Source organism: Poeciliopsis prolifica, unplaced genomic scaffold (genome assembly GCF_027474105.1).
Source record: "Poeciliopsis prolifica strain line A6 unplaced genomic scaffold, Auburn_PproV2 SCAFFOLD008, whole genome shotgun sequence".
NCBI classification, from domain to species: Eukaryota; Metazoa; Chordata; class Actinopteri; order Cyprinodontiformes; family Poeciliidae; genus Poeciliopsis; species Poeciliopsis prolifica.
Genome location: NW_026562383.1, coordinates 8,619,583 through 8,637,895, shown reverse-complemented (window position 1 = coordinate 8,637,895; position 18,313 = coordinate 8,619,583). Strand labels below are relative to the sequence as shown.

Genomic DNA, 18,313 nt, shown 5'->3' with positions numbered 1-18,313 from the left:
CTCCTAAAATGTGGTTTTCTGATCTACTTTCAGATGTGTTGTGGAGTATTGTTGACTAATAGTTGGGCATTAAAAAGAAAAATAGGCAACTAATCCGCAGCTTGTTCACACTGGCTGAGAGTGATGTAAGATTTCTCACATAAGCGCCTCTGTATTTGCGTGTTATCGCGTTATACAAGTATAGTTCACCAAGTAAGACCCCTGAATCACATTCAATCCGAATTTGTTCTGTGTTTGGTTAGCTTGTTGTGATTAGCGTGTTGAGTTGTATTCTTTTAAGCGGTCGCTCCCTCACTCTCCTCCTCAGACCTGAGGCTGAGGTGCGTCTGCGCTGCTCGCCCACTGCGTGTGACGTCAAACCAGCATGGCGGTCAAGGTGACTTGGGCATTGGTCTTTTATCCATTTCCCCACTTTTACTCTCGAGACTATTCGTGTTTTCTGACCTTTTTGCCGCATATGGGTTGTTGAAGCTCGGCTGCGTGGTCGTGTCCGGGGTGGGCGTCTCTGGTCCGCTGCAGTCCGACGCTGTAGCATCACTCGGGCTAACTGCCGTCCCTGCGGCGGTTGGCCTTGATGTGAGACATTTACGATTCAGAAGTAGCCGGAAACAATAAGAAACCGCTTGTATGACCGCCCGGCTGGCCACAGATGTACTAGTGTTTGTGTGGAGTCGGGCTTTTGTTCGTGCTCTCCGTTCCGCATTTCGTGGACGTAAATGTTAATACGTCGTGGCAGATTGCCTCTATGCTAGCTTGCTCCCCGGTTTGTCCATCTCTACGTCTTTGCCTGTGGAGTGTAATGTAATTTTGGCCACCCAACTTTTCCAACTTTTCCAGCTCCGCGACGACGAGCCACCTTTCTTTAGCAGCTTTGACATTCCTGTGACATTTGCTGAATGGCGTTAGCTCGTTTATCTTTCCGCCTTGTGAAAACCTGATTGAATCAGCAGCTTGCTTGGGAACCTGAAGACCTGCACTGTCACTGTTGGATCGCTTACTCGTTCTGTGTGTTTGCTTGTAGGTGCAATCTACCAAACGTGGGGATCCAAATGAGCTGAAGACCATTTTCCAGAAGGTAAAAAGCTTTACGCGTCTTTATTCCTACAAAAAATAACATCAGTTGTGCAAAACGACATATTACCAGTTTGTAAATGGCTTTCTTAGATGAGTAAAAGTTTTCATCAGTTGTCCTTGGAGTCAATGACGTTGCAATCTACTGAGCTCCTTTTAACAGATAACTTCTAACCAGGTGGCATTATATGATCAACAGACCTTGATCAAACTGGTATAAATAGGGCTACGTGATTGATTTTTGTACATGAATTCAGATGACATTGATGATAATTTAGCACTACATCAATAAACTGAATTGAACTAAGTTCCTTTTGCAGACAAAGCAGTTGAAAGTCTCCAGTGAAAATGTAATTTGTGCTTTTTGTAGTTTGCAAGACTTTTAAATTATTCTTTTGAAGGCAGTAAAGTACTTTCAGACAGTAGTTTCTGTCTGGTTCTTGAATGCTCCAAAGCATAGCTTCAAGTTAGCACTCTATCCAAAATGAAAAAAAAAAAAAAAATTCTGGATTGTAAACTTGCCAGTGAAGCATGCCACACCAGTTCTCATTACTATGTTGAAATGAAAATACTGCAGTCAAACTAAAACTGCTGTTTACCAGAAAATATGCAGCAAATGACGGCACCAGCATAAACATTGTTGTTTTTAAAACTCCTAAAATGAGCAGTCTGAGCACTTCCCCTCCCAACTTGTTGCTGTCAGCTGCCTGAAAGTTCTTAACTAACTTGTTACATTTATGTTGCTCTCTAAAAAGTAGAATAGATGCTGTTATGTCCATTGAGTACGTTTTCTTAAACTTAGCATTTTGCTTTTTTTCATATTCTAACAACATTGCTTTCAAAAAGAAAAAGCAGTTAGATAATTTTACATGTTTTGGTTTTAATTGCTATTCGTGGTATTTATGCAATGAGACTCTCTGTGTAATCATGGTGCTGCTGTGTGTGCCTTCACCTTGCTCTGCTGTGTGCTGCATGATGAGCGTGTGTGACCCGGTGTGTGATCTTTAAGCGGGTCAGCAGGTTTTAGTGTGCTGACATTAACAGGTCAGATAACCGAGGAGCTTGAGCCGAAAGCATCGGCACACATTTGTTTGCACGCCTTCACATGTGCCAAGACGCATGTGGTCAGTGCCGTACTACAAATACTGTAGTAGCTACTCCAGTTTTTCGGTGTGTGAGCCAAAAATAAATAAATAAAAATGAGTATTACTTAAAGGGGTCATTCGTCTTTTCTCTTTTGTTAGTACGCCAGTGTAGTGGACAAGGATGGCGATAGGTTCATGACCCCGGAAGACTTTGTCCAGAAGTATCTGGGACTGCACACACGGATTCACCACAACCCCAAAACGGTCCAGCTCATCGCCGCTGTAGCCGACACCACAAAGGACGGGTACGCTGATGCAGTCAGTGCACAGACACACAAAACCCTTAGCTTATCATTAGTACTTCATTTCTTATGACATTTGCAGGTCAGTAGCAGTAATTATGCTTAGAGATAAGATAGCACTACCTGTGTCTCAGCAGCAGGCCTTATGTCATACATATTCAGTACCATAATGTCCAACTAATGGCTGAAACATGATGTTTAACCGTGTTCTTTTGCTAATATGCCCATGTGAAAACGGAGAGTTCTTTTTCTGACAGTGTTGTATGATCCAACAGTCAATTTTGCCTTTCATTTTAATTGAGATAATTGATTTTGTGCTCCTTTTGTTTAACCTACACAATTGTAGGCTGATCTCATTCCAGGAGTTTCTTGCCTTTGAATCGGTGCTGTGTGCGCCTGACGCCCTCTTCATAGTCGCCTTCCAGTTGTTTGATAAGACTGGAACCGGCACTGTTTCGTTTGGTATGTGTTTTTCACTTAACAAAAAATGCGATATGACGCTAAAGTGGTTTTGGTTTAAGCTTGTTCTTATCGCTGAAGCTGTTGCTTAAAATTTTCTTGGAATTATTTCAGATTCCTCAGTCGGTATCCATTAAAGAAAATATAACATCTGGTGTTGAAAAGACTTTATCTGAAGTGATCCTTTATCTTATGTTAAACTTTATAACTTTTATTTTCACCTGACTATATATTTGTGGAAATCATTACCCAGCATAGAATTGTTAACCAGATTACTCAGTGGCCACATGAAAGGAATTTTGTAATCACTCTCATGACCAGTTTCTTTCCTACTTTATTTACTTCCCTGGTTACACACAGGCTTTTTGTTGTGGCATTAACAACATTATTTAGATATAGTTCAATTTGAAAATGACACCTTGGCAAAAGTGTTCATACACCTTGGAATTTTTCACATTTTGTCATTCTACCACTATGTATTTTACTGGCATTTCATGTGATAAACCAACACAAAGCACTGTGTAACAGCAAAGTGGAAGAAAAATAAAACAGCTTTTTTTTTTTTTAACAAACTATGAATTTATGTCCTGTACCTTTTTGTAAAATCCTGCACAAAACACAGTGCGACTTATTGCAGAAAGAGGCGAACAAAGTTAATCTGTGTAATTTAATGTTGGTGTACACCCAGCTGTTCGGTAGCCGTCAAAGAGTTTTGTTAGGGAATATTCAGCATTATGCTGTGAACATATTTTTCCTCAATATGGGCGAGGCAGAATGGTCTAGTCAAAGTGGAGATAGGTTTCCTTACAAAAGACAATCTATTGAAGCCTTGAAAATTGACGTTCCCAGACACACTCCGTCAACTCTAATTAAGCATGATCCATTTTGTCAGAAGGAATTGTAAAAACTCTTAATTTTTTGTAACGTAAAAAAGTTGTCATTTTGCAGAGCACTGTTCGCGCAGAATTTTATTCCTGTCCTGTATTTTCGCTGTAGAAAATGTGCGAGACATCTTTAGCCAGACCACAGTGCACCACCACATTCCCTTCAACTGGGACTGCGAGTTCATCCGTCTCCACTTTGGCAACAATCGCCAGAAACAGCTCAGCTACTTGGAGTTCACCCAGTTCCTGCAGGTTCGCTGCATGAACACACTTGTTTTTAACTTTGGTCCTTGTCTGTATTCAGTTTCTTTTACACATTTTGACCGTTTCTTGCGCTCGGCCTTGTGACGTGGTTTTTAGGAACTGCAGCTGGAGCACGCACGCCAGGCGTTTGCCCAGAAGGACAAGGGGAAGAATGGCGCCATCTCCGCGCTGGACTTCAGTGACATTATGTCCACAATCCGGCACCACATGCTCACACCCTTCGTGGAGGAGAACCTTGTCTCGGTGGGTGTTTTTGCATACACTGATATCTTCATTCAAGGCTACAAGACAGATGGACAAAAGTCAAAACAGAAACCATAATTTGATAGTAAGATTTTTTTGACTATTCCTCAGAGAATCACAAATTTTCTCACTCAGCAAATCTTTTTCTTTTCTTCATTTGGGTTTTATGATAAAGTTCTTAAGATTCTTGAGAAATTTTTGTTGTGATCATCTTTTAAGTTCTGTGCAGAGCTTGGGGTGTTCTTCGAAAATACTTCTGACATGTCTCCCAGTTTTGCTCCCATCAGTCCTGAAATTTTGTGACACGTTAAAACACAATTTACCTCATGTCTTACTAACAAACCAAACTTTTTTTTTTTTTCTTTTGTTCTTTTCACAAGAACCCAAAATTAATGCATCAGGTGTATTGGAGCCAAATATGTGTATTATTGGTCAGTAGATGGGGCTGTCGGCTCCATTACATGAACCAAGAGGTGGCAGGTAGTTGACGGGTGTTGAACCCAGAAGTGCATACAAGTTTCTGACCGCTGTGGTGGAGTCATTGTTAACACTGTTGCCGTGTGTCGTGGAATAGATGGATTTTGTTCACTAATGTTTCATCTGACTGGAACAAATTTGGAATTTGAACTAAAAGAAAATATTTGGGATTGACTTCACACGCGATTAACAGGTACAATGTTAGCTAAGCATAACAAAGGAGCAACGGATCAACGCTTAACTAGTGCAGTATTAAACTGGCTAATACAGGTAGATTCATTTCACTCTCTTTGAAGTGAATAAATTAAATGTGGTATTGTTTTTTTTTTTGTTGTTTTTTTTTCTCCCCAGGCTGCAGGGGGCTCCACTGCTCACATGGTCAGCTTCTCCTACTTCAATGCCTTTAACTCCCTCCTAAACAACATGGAAATGATCCGAAAGATCTACAGCACAATGGCCGGCACGCGGAAGGACACGGAAGTGACTAAAGGTGTGAGACCGCATTGCTTTTCTTTTGTTTTTTTTTCTATTGTTTTTCACCCTCAGATTCACAAGTCTGTTCATAGATTGCGGTCATTCATTCCCTTCTTTCTCCGTTTCTGCAGAGGAATTTGTTCATGCCGCCAACAAGTTTGGTCAAATTACTCCTATGGAAATTGATATTCTGTACCAGTTATCAGGCCTGCACTCTGCTTCTGGGTAAAACCTCTTCTACTCGTTCAAAGTTTATCATTTAATCTGGCAAATTTGCATCTGAATATACCATCACTGAATTTCTTGGAATTTCCAGGAAATATTCTGAACTATTTGCATTACTGTGACGTAGGTAAATAATACACAATGTTTTTCAGACGTCTGAACTTGGCCGACATTGAAAGGATAGCTCCACTAGAGGAGGGCAGTCTCCCCTACAACCTGGTTGAATCCCAGAAACAGGTGGGGTTAACTGTTCAAGCATTTCTGATTGATGTCACTGTTTTTATTATTTTTATTTTTATTAAATGATACTACTAGATTTGCAAAAACATTTGTCAACATTTAAAGGCATACATCTTTATTGACTAAAATATTTATTGTATTCCTGTAATTGGGGCCTTCTGTGCTCATGCAGGATGGCTCATAAACAAAAACATTTTTTGACAAATAAAAGTTAATTTATTTGGAGAGGAAGACCCATTAGTTTCTCACATAATTTTATTTTTTAGTTTTGCTAAATGCTTCTTTGGGAGCCTTTTCCTTTTTTTATTTTTTTTTGCTCTTTGTTTCCTATTTGCACGCACCTCATGTGAGTATTGTATGGTGGGATAATGCTACGGTAACTTGAGACGTGTTTTATGTAGTCTGGAATTTGATTCCGGTTTAGAGCATGAAAGGGTTTAAAAGTGCATTACGATCAAAAAAGATGTCATTCAAATGTCAGAGTTGTTGATCTACATTTGTCACATTTCTGTTGCATTTCCATCAGACCCACGGGGAATCTTCCAGGCCTGTGTGGCTCCAGGTTGCAGAGTCAGCCTACAGGTTCACTCTGGGCTCCATTGCTGGCGGTAGGTCATCCTCAGACCACCCAGTCTAATATGTTTTAGGATCAGTTATGCCTGACCAAAAAATTGTTTCTGTGTGTTCTAAAGCCACTGGAGCTACAGCAGTGTATCCAATTGACTTGGTGAAAACCCGGATGCAGAACCAGAGGTCCACTGGATCATTTGTCGGAGAGCTGATGTACAAGAACAGCTTCGACTGCGCAAAGAAGGTTCTCCGCTACGAAGGTTTCTTTGGCTTCTACAGAGGTAGGCAGTGTTTATTTATATTACCTCATCTTATTTCAGATAATGTCACCATGCAACTTCTTGTTCTCGTCTTTCAATGTTCTCACCTACTGATTTATTTTATTTCCTTTTAATTTTACATACACTGCTATTTTTACTGTTTTTGGTAATGGTCTAAGCATCATCTGTCACTCCACAGGTCTGGTTCCTCAGCTCATTGGTGTGGCGCCTGAGAAGGCCATCAAACTCACTGTGAGTGTCCGCTCCCCCCCGTCAAGCTTACATTCAGACAGATATTTATATTCTTCTAAAGATAATATACACCAGATTTAGAACCTTTAATCAAGATTTTGAGAGACGTCACATTTATTCCATCCTGTTTCTACTAACAGGATGGTGACGGTATTGCTCAATGATTAACTTTTTCATATTTAGTCCTGATAAAATCAGAAACTCTATTGTGTTTTGCACAGTAGCACATTATTGTGAGGTGAAAACAAAAAGGTCAAGGTCTACTAAATATAAATTCACATCCCAGTTCAGATTTTGAAAACCATAAACCCTTTTCCTTTTACTTCAGTTATGTATTACGTTTTATGTCAAATAAATGGGTTAAAGTGTAATCTTCTGTTCTTTTATTTGTCTTTCACAGGTGAATGACTTCGTAAGAGACAAATTCACAGAGAAAGACGACACAATTCCTTTATTTGCTGAGATTATGGCCGGTGGTTGTGTAAGTACCAAACAGTTTTTTGTTTTTCTTAAGGTGCGCTTAGCGAATAAGTTGCAGTTTTATGATGCGTTAACTTTTATGGACACCTTTTTAAAAATCCTTCACTATAAGTAGATACAAAAAAAAGTTGCTTGTAGAGCATCATTTCAGTCTGTATCCAAGGGAATATGTATTTTTTTTCTTTGTTTTTGATAACTTTGCTTTAAGCTTTACACACCTTAGAAGGCAACGTAAAGCTTTCATCTCAATTCAATATTTCCCTTTGAGCTCAGTGAAGTTTAATTTTAAAGAACTGCTTCCCAGCTCGTCATTTGCTTTTAAATCAAATGAATAATAATCCCTGGACTCTCCATTAATTCAGGCCGGAGGCTCACAGGTAATCTTCACCAACCCTCTGGAGATTGTGAAGATTCGCTTGCAGGTCGCAGGTGAGATCACCACTGGGCCTCGAGTCAGCGCTTTGAGCGTGGTCCGAGACCTTGGCTTCTTCGGCCTGTATAAGGTCAGTGCAAAGAGGCTTATTACACTGTATGACAGCAGAGATCTTTTAATATTTTCTCCGTCTGGCATTTGCGTTCAGTTTTTCCACCTCCCCTCATTCATTTTGTCTCAATGTGTCTGTTCAGGGTGCTAAAGCTTGCTTCCTAAGGGACATTCCCTTCTCAGCCATCTACTTCCCTGCGTACGCTCACCTTAAGACTCAGTTCGCTGATGACCAAGGCAGACTAGGACCTCTGCAGCTTCTTACTGCGGGAGCAATCGCAGGTAACAGAACTACAGTTGTTACGTTAACTTAAGTGTTGTGGAAATTTAGCTTGAGAAAACATGTCTCATGATTATGTTGAAACAAATTCTTTCATCCGGTCAAGCAAAGCTGGTTATAAAAAAAAAAAAAAGCCAACTAGTGTTCGCTCGGATGTGTTACCAGAAATCTTCCCTTCCTCAACAAACTTGATAACAGTTGAGAAACGAGAAAAGATCAATAAAAACCACATTTTTTAAAATATTTTTGTTTCCCAGGTATCCCTGCGGCCTCGCTCGTTACACCTGCTGATGTCATTAAGACGCGTCTGCAGGTGGCAGCACGAGCAGGACAGACCACCTACACAGGGGTTGTCGATTGCTTCAGAAAGATTATGAGGGAGGAAGGGTTCAGCGCTTTGTGGAAGGGAGCAGGAGGTGCGTTTCTCTCTCTACACCTGAACACATGCACTCTTGTACTTTCCTTCCCACTTAAGATGCAACGTGTCTTTTCCTCCTCTAGCTCGAATGTGTCGGTCCTCCCCTCAGTTTGGTGTGACTCTGGTGACTTACGAACTTTTGCAGCGGTGGTTCTACGTTGATTTTGGTGGACAGTAAGTTATTTTTACATTTTTGTTCTATAATTAAAAAAAATGTGTGTGATTTTCGTAAAGAGACAAAGCTGATTAGACAGAAATAGAATAAAAATATTAGAATTTTAAAAATATATTTGAAAGGGTTACCAATTACCCCTTCAATTCATTTAATTACTGATGGGCACCCTCAGAAGCAGAGATTTGACTATAAACTAGGATTCCAGCCTGGAAAAATCTGGATTTTTAATTTAAGGATTTTTCAAGAATATAGTGTGGGAAGATATGTATTTTCATACTCGATGCGCTGTCCCATCCCTTAAATCATTATAAAAATGTATTTCATGCGATAAACTGCATACTGATGTCTACAAACTGAAAAACTGAGGGTTTTTTGGATTGCTTTTTTTTGCCAGCTTTGCAACCATCGATTGGTTTTGGTTCGCTTTGAAAGACTTGAAATGCGGTCACAGCCATAAAATCTATTGATTATTTTTTAAAATACTTAATTCATTCATTACTGCAATAAATCCCATAAATAATCATGATAAACTTTTTTTAGTCCCCGTCGTCCTATTTTGAACTGAAAACTCAAACTTTACTCAGGGAAAAGTATCGACTTTGGAGACCAAACACAGAAGTTGTGGTGAACTGAAAAGTGATACTCCGGTTCCATTTTGATTCCGTCGCTCATTTATAGGTTAGAATGCAAAAGTGACTACTCATCATCTCTGCTTTTTGCAGTCGCCCGACGGGAAGTGAACCGTCGCCCAGGTCTCCCAATCTAGAGCTTCCTCCCATCAACGCTGAACACGTCGGAGGCTACCGCCTGGCCGCAGCCACTTTTGCCGGAGTGGAGAACAAGTTCGGCCTCCACCTCCCCAAATTCAAGTCGTCTGGCGTCGCCTCCATTCATCACCCAGAGGCAGCTGTCTCCGGTCCAGCTAAGGCACCATAAGTGCCAGCAGCTTAATTTCGCCTCTCCACTACCAGGAGCCAGACACGTAGATAAACACAAACAAAAGCACACACACACACACGACTCCACACATTAGGGACCATTACCATAGGATCAAACACCACCAGCCTGTTGCCCTGTCCAGGGTGAAGGTGTGCTCCAGTGGTCAGCGGTCAGCCTGCGGGGCGTGGATACGGGCGTGGCTGGAGGCCACCAGGGAGTCGGCCGGCGTCAGGAGAGGAGCGCTGACTGTGTTGCATCTTCAGTGTCTGTGTGCTCCTGGGAACTCCATCTTTTTGTGTTCTTCTTTTAAAACGTTTGTGTAAAGCTGAACCTTGGGCACTCCTTTCTGTCTCTCATGAGTAGATGATCTTTTTTTTTCTGTTTTTTTTTTGTTTGTTTGTTTGTTTGATACTCGGTATGAGTAGGACTTCTCTTTTTGGGCGGTGGGCATAGGATATATCCGATTTGATGTGTGCAGTGTGTGAGGTTTTTCTCACGGCGACTCCTCACACAGGAGGCTACATATTGTATATATTGTATAACTGTACTGAGGAAAAGTTACAAGATCAGCCTGTATCATTACACAGCAGCTGTAATGCCATGGCAACGGTGGGGCCTTTGGTCCTGGTCTCTGAGAATCACTCTTACTGATGTACAGAGCTTTTCCTTTTGTTTTCTTGTTGAAACAAGAATCACGAGCGGAGAATTAGGTATTAATAAATTAAATGTATCTCGATTCATTCATTGTATTTTAAATAAATAAATAATCCATATGTTTTATCTTTATATTGAGCTTTTTTTTCTTTTATTTCAATGAAAAAGGGAGAGCAATTCTTGTTTCAGGAATATCATTACAATGCAAGTGTTTGGAAAGAACTCATCCTGTATGTATAATACAGCCGACATGGTTAATTCAGTAGACTAGCTCTGTTGCATTATTAAATGAATGAGGGGAAATAAAAATTGAGGTTCTGTATAGAGGAGGAAGAGGCAGAAGATGCACCAATCAGATTTTTGATTGACTTCCAATTCTTTGTTTTTGTAAAGCTATAACCCTGTTGGTGCCAATTTTAATCTTTCTTTACAGAATCAATCAAATATAGGAGGAGCAGACATGAAGCCACCCCGTGTGAAAAGTCTCAGTAAAACAAATTATTTTCTCACTTTAAAGTGAAGATGAAATTAGGAAGAACTTCATGTAGCATATTTACCTGCGGTCAACATTAAAAACAGCCTCAGGCTTTCACTGACAAGCTACTTGTCTGTAATTTAGCCTTTCTGTTATCTTCTAAAAGTGTTGTGCTCTCTCACTGTTTCACAGTCACAACTGTGTGTGGTGCAAAACACTTCAGATAGATTTTCAAATCTGTCCCAGTTTCATTTTTAGAAATACCTCACTTGACCTTTGAGTCTGCACTCAGCAACGGCATCCACACTGAAGGCTGTTGCTCAGTAATCAGAACCAGGCAACATTATTGGCTTTCCAATCAGCAGATCAAATTGAAAATCAGACAAAAATTCCTCGGTACATCCCTACAACAATAAAAGCTTCCAACCTCAGTGGTACATCTTCATTTAAAAGAACATATTTTACATTTCTCTTCCAAGAGAATAATCAGCAAACAGTTCCTGCTTTTTAGTACAAGAGCACAGGATTAATCACTAATCATGGTTACAGAGAGAAACAATTGTAGCTACCGACATATTAAAAGCTTGTAGTGCCGAGTTTAAGACTGTACTCCTCAAGTACAAAAACATTTTTAGAATAATAAAATATTTAAATAAGTGCAGCCACAGTAATAAATATTAAATATAGTAGCAGTTAGAATGCAATCATGACACTCTTCAGGCCTGGTGTGTGTATGTGTGTGAGCACATTCACTGTCCTACTGCAGATGTACAACTCAGATTTTCAGACTTCCAAATCTGTTTCAAGAGTGAGCCAGCTTCAGCATAAGCGTGTCTGTAAAATATGTAAAACACCTAAAATGTAATAAAAAGGTGCAAGTACAAAGGTTTTGCATATGTAAAAAAATAATGGACGAGGCCTCAGGAGAAAAGTAGTTTCTGGAGCCCTGAGGACGTGATCAAAGCTAGAAAATCACCTTCGAGTAGCCTTTCTAAATTCATCTTGTAACTACAACCTCTACACATGAACTCTAAACGCTTTGTTCTCTAAAATCTACCTAAAACTCTCCTGTCTGTCTAGCTCGATGCATCTCCTCAGGCCCCAAGTTCTGGTGGAAGGAAAAGCTGGAAATCGGAGAAGACGGTGCGACTCTCCCCGGCTGTGTCTTATAATGTGCTATAGATGTGTAACATACTGGAGAGGAATCTATTAACGGTTAGCAGGGAGTGGTTGCAGGATCAGACGTTAGCCAGTTCCTCGGCTTCGTCTCTGTTCTCATTGATCTCAGCCAGAGTCCTGACGAAACGCGTCCACTCGTCGGCTTTGGGAACGCAGATTTGCTGTTGGAAGACAGAAAAGAACTTAGCGAAAACAGAAGGTCGGGTGACGTTCTCAATGAAAAACCGATTTCTCGAGTGAAAGCTGAAAGATTTTCCAGAATAGCGAGGGGCTTTTCGAAATAGTTCAAACTCACCTCCCCTACGTCGTACACCTGCACCTGTCCGTCTGAGTCTCCGGTGGCGATCTCCTTTCCAGAGTGAGACCATCTCACACGGTTCAGGGCTGAAGATCCTTCCACGCACACACTCGCAGTCGGAACCTAAAACACGCACAATCGTTCACTAAGGAGCATGAACTACGACGCAGGCGGATTCCACTGCATCCCAGGCGCGAGTGTCTGTGATGCATTCACCGGGTTAAAAGGCCAAACAGCTAGTTTCATAGCTCAAAAATGGATGAGCACTGTGCGCGTACTTCGGTGTCGTTGTTGAGGTTCCACAGATCCAGCCGTCCGGACAGGTCCACACAGGCGAACAGCGCGGGATGCGCCGGAGACCACATCGAGTCATAAACATAGTCGGAGCTGTCCTCGAATGAGTACAAAGGACGGGTGCTCTGCAGCAGAACAGTCACGAGAAATTTAGTTGTGTGCAAAATCAAAAACCTACAAGTCAGTGCGTCTGTGACCGCTGGATTTCTGACCTTTGTGCTCCACAGTTTGATGGTCCAGTCAAAAGAGGAGGAGATGAAGAGATGAGAGAAATCGACAGGTCCTGCAGCACTGTGGCAGCTCAGTCCAGTCACAGGACCATGGTGGCCTTCAAACACCTCTGTAATGCCCGCCTTACTGCAGCACACGCAAGAAGAGTTAACGACTTAACAAAGCCTTACTGAAACGTCGGTCGCTCATAAAAAAAACTACTTTTCTGAAGGCCTGACCTGCCGTGACGACAGGCGGTGTAGACCGAGCCATCCTCGCTGCCCACCACAAAGTTATTTACATCCCCCAGAGGAAACGCCATGGACGTCACGGCCACCGCCTTGCTCTGTTTGAACACCAGCTCCAGGCTGTCCTGTGGGCCAGAAACGGGCAGCTTTAGACCAGACCCCCCACCCCCGATGGCATCTCTGCAGTCGAGAATGCGAACGCAGCAAACCTGCGGCTGGGAGAGCATGTCCAGACTCCAGGAGCACATCTTGCCGTCGGTGGAAATGCTGATCAGGTTGTGAGCGTTCTGGGTTCCGACGACGTTCACGCAGTAGACCGGGTGCTGAACAAAATACACGAAACCTTCAACCAAAGTGATTCAGATTTGAAGAGGCAGAGGGAGGTGCGCTGCGGTGCCTTACCGTGTGCGCCGACGCGGACAGGGGAGTTCTTTGAACGGGCGTGCGTTTGTTGCTCCTGTTGTCCCACAGGACTATCTGTCCGGAATAAGTCCCGCCCACCACCAGGTTAGGGTGAAACTTGGCGAAACCAGCCGACATCACCTCGGACTGTAGGCAAGGCAAAAGAATCTCCAAACACGTTCTTCTTTTCAGACTGTAGGAACTCTTCATAGAGCACGCGGAGCACTTCGCTGGTTACCTGGCAGTGGAAGATGTACTCAGGCGTGGCCTTCTTGTACTTCATGTTCCAGACTAGAGCCACGCCGTCCGGCTCATGTGGAGCGTCCTCGTTGTTGTTATACGAGGCAACCAGCAACTCTGGGTACTGAGACGATCAGAGCAGGGGGAAGACGTCAAAGCGAGACCAAACAAGTTCTCTTCCAAAGCCGACTGAGCGTTCTGTCTGTTCTGACGTGAAACAGTTTCCTTCAAGCGTCAAGGTACATTTCAAATTACTGGTCCGGGTTTTCTGCTAAACAAATTAAACTCTTGCTTTGTTTTTCAAGAGCAGTATTTGTGTTTATGGGGCTCTGATTGCTGTGCCATGCAAGGTCCATATCGCCCAGCCCTAGCCTACTGTATATTTATTGGTAAAAAATACACCAATGGAAAGTCTCCTTCACAGTTTGAGCACTTATAATCCTGTCGCAGGTGATTTGTCTGAATTCATCCCACCTGAGGAGACCAGTCGAGGCAGGTCACCACTCGGTTCTTGGTCCAGCGCTCGTCTGCAAACTGCCTGTTCTGAACCAGTTTCGCTCCTGTCTGCAAGTCACTAAAAAGGACAGGAAACATACAATGTTGATTCCAACAAAACTAGCGTTCGATATCTGTGAATCTGCTTTGCCCACATGCCTCACCCTTCCTTATCCTCCAGATCCCTCCCGCTGTAGTCGAAGCAGACGTCCACCTGCTCGGCCAGAGCTCGCTCCACGATTCGGCTGCCGCGCTCGAAAAACGACAAGAACTCGTCAGAATGAAGGACCTGCAGCTTCTCTTCCTCTGTCAGCTCCTTGGGAGTGTCTGCGCACGGAAAAAGAAACGTCACAGGACGGAAATACAGAAAAGCTCTTTTTTTATATATAGGCGGCGCATTGTGCTGTCATAGATCAGTTAGGAGAAAAACGGTTCAAACATGTAGCAATTAATAATAATGTAAATTAGACACAAAGTTCAAATCAGAAAAGGAAAAAAAATCTGAAATCCCTTCAGGTTTTTAGTTTTCTGCAGAAGTCTCACTCTCTCTTAGTCTCCAGCAGGAGCAGCTACATCAAATAGCTTCCTTTGACGTAGCTTTTGAGACCCTGGTGGTTGAAATTTAAGAGCTACATGAAGGGGAAAAACTGAATTATTAGTAACAGGTGACGTGAATGTTTTTGTAATTTAATAAGCAGAACACCAATTTCTGTTTTGCTACATAAAATGACACCTCGATTCTATAAAAAAGTAATAAAAAAAGAAGCAATGAATTATTTAATGGAGAATATCAAGATGCTACCATAGTAGTTCAGGAGCTATTATGAAAAACCTCAACCTAATTAGCGCATAAAATTGAGATTCATCTCATGACTTGTTTATACCCAGCAGAAATCTTAAAATATAGCGAGTTCTCTGATCGGAAAAGGTTGAATTTTTGAGGTTCTGACCAGGCAGTCAACCGATCACACCTGATCAGACTGAAAATCGTCCAATTCTGGTCAGCAGCGAATTTTTTTTCTGCACGTCTAGATAACTGGCCGTCCTCACCTTCCTCCTGCTGCTCACTCTGCTCATTTTTCTCGTCCTGGGTGTCCTCCGTCAGCGGGGGAGCACTTATCTCCTCATCCTCCTCTTCATCTAGACACAGACGCAGATCGCTGTGAATCAACTTGAGTCAAGGGAAACAAGAATAGAAACACCGTATCAGTGGTGAATTACCCGCTTTCTGATCCGTGTGAGCCAACGCCTCTGTGGGTGTCTGTGTCTCCTTGGAGTAGGACACCATTTCCTTGGGGACAAAATCCACCTGGATGAGTTTGGACATCCCAAGCCTTACCGTTCCACGTCTAGACAATTGGGATAGAATAAAGTTTTCATTATTAGACTGGAATTAGGTAAAAAAACATATATATGTATATATATATTACAATTTAAATCTTTTCTCGAATGGACATAAATAATGGTATACAGACAAATTCGATGCAAAAAGCTAACACGTTTGGACAAATCTAAGATGAAAGCACAAATAGTTGGAAGACGAGCTAAAGGAAAGAGGAGGAGCAGTACCCCATCAGCTCAGAGTCGGAGTGGAGTTGCAGAGTGGAGGGGTCAGGATCCCAATGCAAAGTCCTTATACAGCCAAATCACCAGACGGTGTTAGTAAAGAGAAACGCAGGACAAAGTAAACAAGAGAAACGCAAACAGAGATGAAGGGCCAAAACATGTCAGATGTTAAAGATGGGAAAGACAGGGGGGAGAAAAAAACAAAAACAGAGCGAGAAAGACCCGGAAACAAAAAATGAAATGGCATTAAACATTAGCATGGTGGTGAGAAGACATAGAGAAAGGTCAGAATTTATTCATGTATCATTACAAAGTTCACACACACGCGCACATAAAATTCCATGCAGGTACTTGTAAAAAAAAACAACATAAAATAAAAACAGCAAATTCAATCTCTTATGTCTCAAACAAACAGACTCCCACACACACCTTGGTCCTGCGTTTCCATCCCCGGAATCTTGGCTTCCAGCATCGCTGCCCACTGATTTGTTGGAGGGAGACATGGGGGCGGGGACTAGGTAGTGAAACAGACACGTATCTTCTGTTACTACCCTCAGGGGCTGAGCTGTGAGCGCGTGTGCGTTTTGCAGTATGTGACCAACGGATGGTGGGTGAGTGAGTGAGTGAGAGAGTGAGTGAGGGAGGGAGAACAGCGAGTGAGACAGTGAATGTTTGAAGGGCAGGTGCGCGTGGAGGTGAGTGGATGAGTTTTCATGCAGCAAGGAGGACAAAACACAAGAGGACAGACAGAGGGGAGAGAAGAGAGAATGAAAATAAATGGCAGGCAGGTTTTAAGGTGTCATGCGCAAAACACATAACATGTGCACATATTTGTGTGTGTGTGTGTGTGTGTGTCGTGGAGAGCAAATGAGAGTGATACAAAGCTGGGCAAAACAAAAAACAAAAAGCATTAAGACGGACATTTTATTAAAACGCTGTGAAAGTCATCAAGCGAATGACCAGAACAAGATGAGCTGTTAAACAATGGCTTGGGGTAAAGGAGCGAGACGACGCTGCACATTTACCGTGCGGGACGTCGGGGGTGATGCCGACGCTCTGGAGAAGAGCCTCGGCTTCTCTCCTCTTCCTCTCCAGGTCCGAGTCTTCGGCGCCGGCCGGCCCTCCGTCCGCGCCACGTTTGGATTCTCCCTGCGGAGCAAGGAACAGGCTCACCGTCAGCACGCCAACGTCTCACCACGCAGCCGCCTAAAACGACGAGCAGCCCGACGGAGGCATCCCTCACATCCTTCTTTTTTTTCTCCTCTTCTTTCCTCTTCTTTTCCTCGCGGATCTGGGCGATCCGTTGCTTCTTCCTCTCCAGCTCAGCCTTCAGCTCACTCTTGTCAGACATGCTGTGGACGAGGGAAAGGCCGTCAGCAAATGACACAATTGTCATTTGCAGTTTATGACTGCTTCTTAGGAATGTATCACACATTAGTAAAAAAATGTAAAAAAAAAAAAAAAAAGAGTCATCAACAGATATTGTGATGTCCAAACATATAAATACACAAAAGAGATCAAACATAAAATAAGCATGAAGGCAGAGATTCAAAACATTTGATGGTATTTTAATTTTTATCGCAATCATTTTTTCCAGTATACAAATGTCTTATGTCATTGTTCCAGTTTTTCCTCTTTTTAAAAAAAAAAAAAAAAAGTAAGTACATGTAGCCCTGGGCCTGTCACACTGGTAACATGTGGAGAAAGCTGCCTGCAGTTGGAAACAATATCCTCTTTATCTGCTTTATTAACACCACAGAACAACCAGGGCTGTGTTACTTTTATAAGAAATGTAGTCAGTACAATATGCTGTGATGATCAAAAAATCGGCAGCCTCTCAAACAACTTAATAACATCCACAAATAATCATGTCATTAAAGTTCAACCCTGCTGGTGTTAATGTTTAACATGCTGAACTCACTCAACCCACCGCTCAACAACACCGGAGGCAAATCAGCTGTGAGTTACTGTTATTTATTGTATCTCTTCGCAATAACACGCCGATTCGAGTCACGTTTTATCGCAATCTCTGCTTCGCGGGGCGAATGTGTTCGTGATCCAGCCGGCGGCTACACCTCAAAGCCGGACAGCTAGCCGTGCTAACATGCTAATCTCCAGGGCAGCCCCGGCTGCGGGCCTACCGTCACAATACCGACCGCAACGGCAGCAAAGCTCCGGGACAGCTTTACTGCTCTCTGTCCCCGGACCAACGGGATGAAAGGCCACAATTAGGAGGGACTGAGTCGATACCTGGCGTCGGAAGTTAGGTTCGGCTGCCGCGGCGGAGAAAGAATCCAGTTTTGTGGCCGCTTGATCCCAAGAAAAAGATGATGGAGGGTGGAGATGATGATGCTGGAAGAGGCTGCGTCGATCGTCGTCTTTAGCGGTTGAACGCAAAACGGCAGGAGAGAATTACCGCCCTCTGCTGGTGGAGGGAAGACATGCTCACCAAAATAGTTACTCGCTTTTTGTCGTTGCTTTCCACTTTTTATTTTATTTTATTTTATTTTATTTCGTTTATTAGAAATGTGTGAAAAGCACCAATGGAAAGATGTGGAAAGTTGTGATGGTTTAAAAAAATAAATAAATCTTGTGCAAACAAAGCCTGAAGAAAAAAAAGTAGAAGCTACAAGAATCAAGATATTGTTTTATTTTACTGCTATATAAATA

At 42.5% G+C, this 18,313-nt stretch overlaps 2 protein-coding genes across 5 annotated transcripts; one reads left to right on the top strand and one right to left on the bottom strand.

Moving 5' to 3' along the window:
* The first annotated feature begins 320 nt into the window (after positions 1-320).
* On the top strand, positions 321-10,368 carry LOC129361864 (electrogenic aspartate/glutamate antiporter SLC25A12, mitochondrial-like). Its single transcript, XM_055033030.1, has 18 exons — positions 321-376; positions 1,022-1,075; positions 2,316-2,461; positions 2,805-2,920; positions 3,914-4,053; positions 4,162-4,308; positions 5,137-5,275; positions 5,391-5,484; positions 5,637-5,721; positions 6,251-6,332; positions 6,417-6,575; positions 6,754-6,806; positions 7,207-7,287; positions 7,649-7,789; positions 7,914-8,052; positions 8,308-8,466; positions 8,552-8,642; positions 9,366-10,368. Exons 1-18 carry the CDS (start codon positions 365-367, stop codon positions 9,577-9,579), a joined length of 2,052 nt encoding a protein of 683 aa, XP_054889005.1. The 5' UTR covers positions 321-364; the 3' UTR covers positions 9,580-10,368.
* A 771-nt stretch (positions 10,369-11,139) lies between these two features.
* Positions 11,140-18,022, bottom strand: LOC129361865 (dynein, cytoplasmic 1, intermediate chain 2a-like). Of its 4 annotated transcripts, none has more exons than XM_055033031.1 (17): positions 17,894-18,022; positions 16,887-16,995; positions 16,669-16,792; positions 16,073-16,208; positions 15,647-15,709; positions 15,299-15,426; positions 15,128-15,217; positions 14,242-14,404; positions 14,057-14,156; positions 13,581-13,706; positions 13,343-13,489; positions 13,150-13,263; positions 12,932-13,065; positions 12,695-12,839; positions 12,467-12,607; positions 12,186-12,311; positions 11,140-12,051 (listed from the first exon to the last, which is right to left on the bottom strand). In XM_055033031.1, the coding sequence occupies exons 2-17, from the start codon at positions 16,992-16,994 to the stop codon at positions 11,950-11,952; spliced, it is 1,947 nt and encodes a 648-aa protein (XP_054889006.1). In that variant the 5' UTR covers position 16,995; positions 17,894-18,022; the 3' UTR covers positions 11,140-11,949. The 4 variants fall into 4 exon arrangements, with proteins under 4 accessions (XP_054889006.1, XP_054889007.1, XP_054889009.1 ...); XM_055033032.1 differs by having other exon boundaries at positions 16,073-16,157; XM_055033034.1 differs by lacking the exon at positions 15,647-15,709.
* Between the last annotated feature and the right edge of the window lie 291 nt (positions 18,023-18,313).

Bases quoted from the DNA above. Each gene is read 5' to 3' on its own strand.
- LOC129361864 (XM_055033030.1), top strand. The intron at 5,722-6,250 runs GTGGGGTTAACT...CATTTCCATCAG, and splicing joins TGGTTGAATCCCAGAAACAG to ACCCACGGGGAATCTTCCAG. The intron at 6,333-6,416 runs GTAGGTCATCCT...TGTGTTCTAAAG, and splicing joins TCTGGGCTCCATTGCTGGCG to CCACTGGAGCTACAGCAGTG.
- LOC129361865 (XM_055033031.1), bottom strand. From the start codon at position 16,994: ATGTCTGACAAGAGTGAGCTGAAGGCTGAGCTGGAGAGGAAGAAGCAA. The intron at 14,157-14,241 runs GTGAGGCATGTG...TGTCCTTTTTAG, and splicing joins GATCTGGAGGATAAGGAAGG to TGACTTGCAGACAGGAGCGA. The intron at 12,840-12,931 runs GTCAGGCCTTCA...CGTGTGCTGCAG, and splicing joins ACCGCCTGTCGTCACGGCAG to TAAGGCGGGCATTACAGAGG.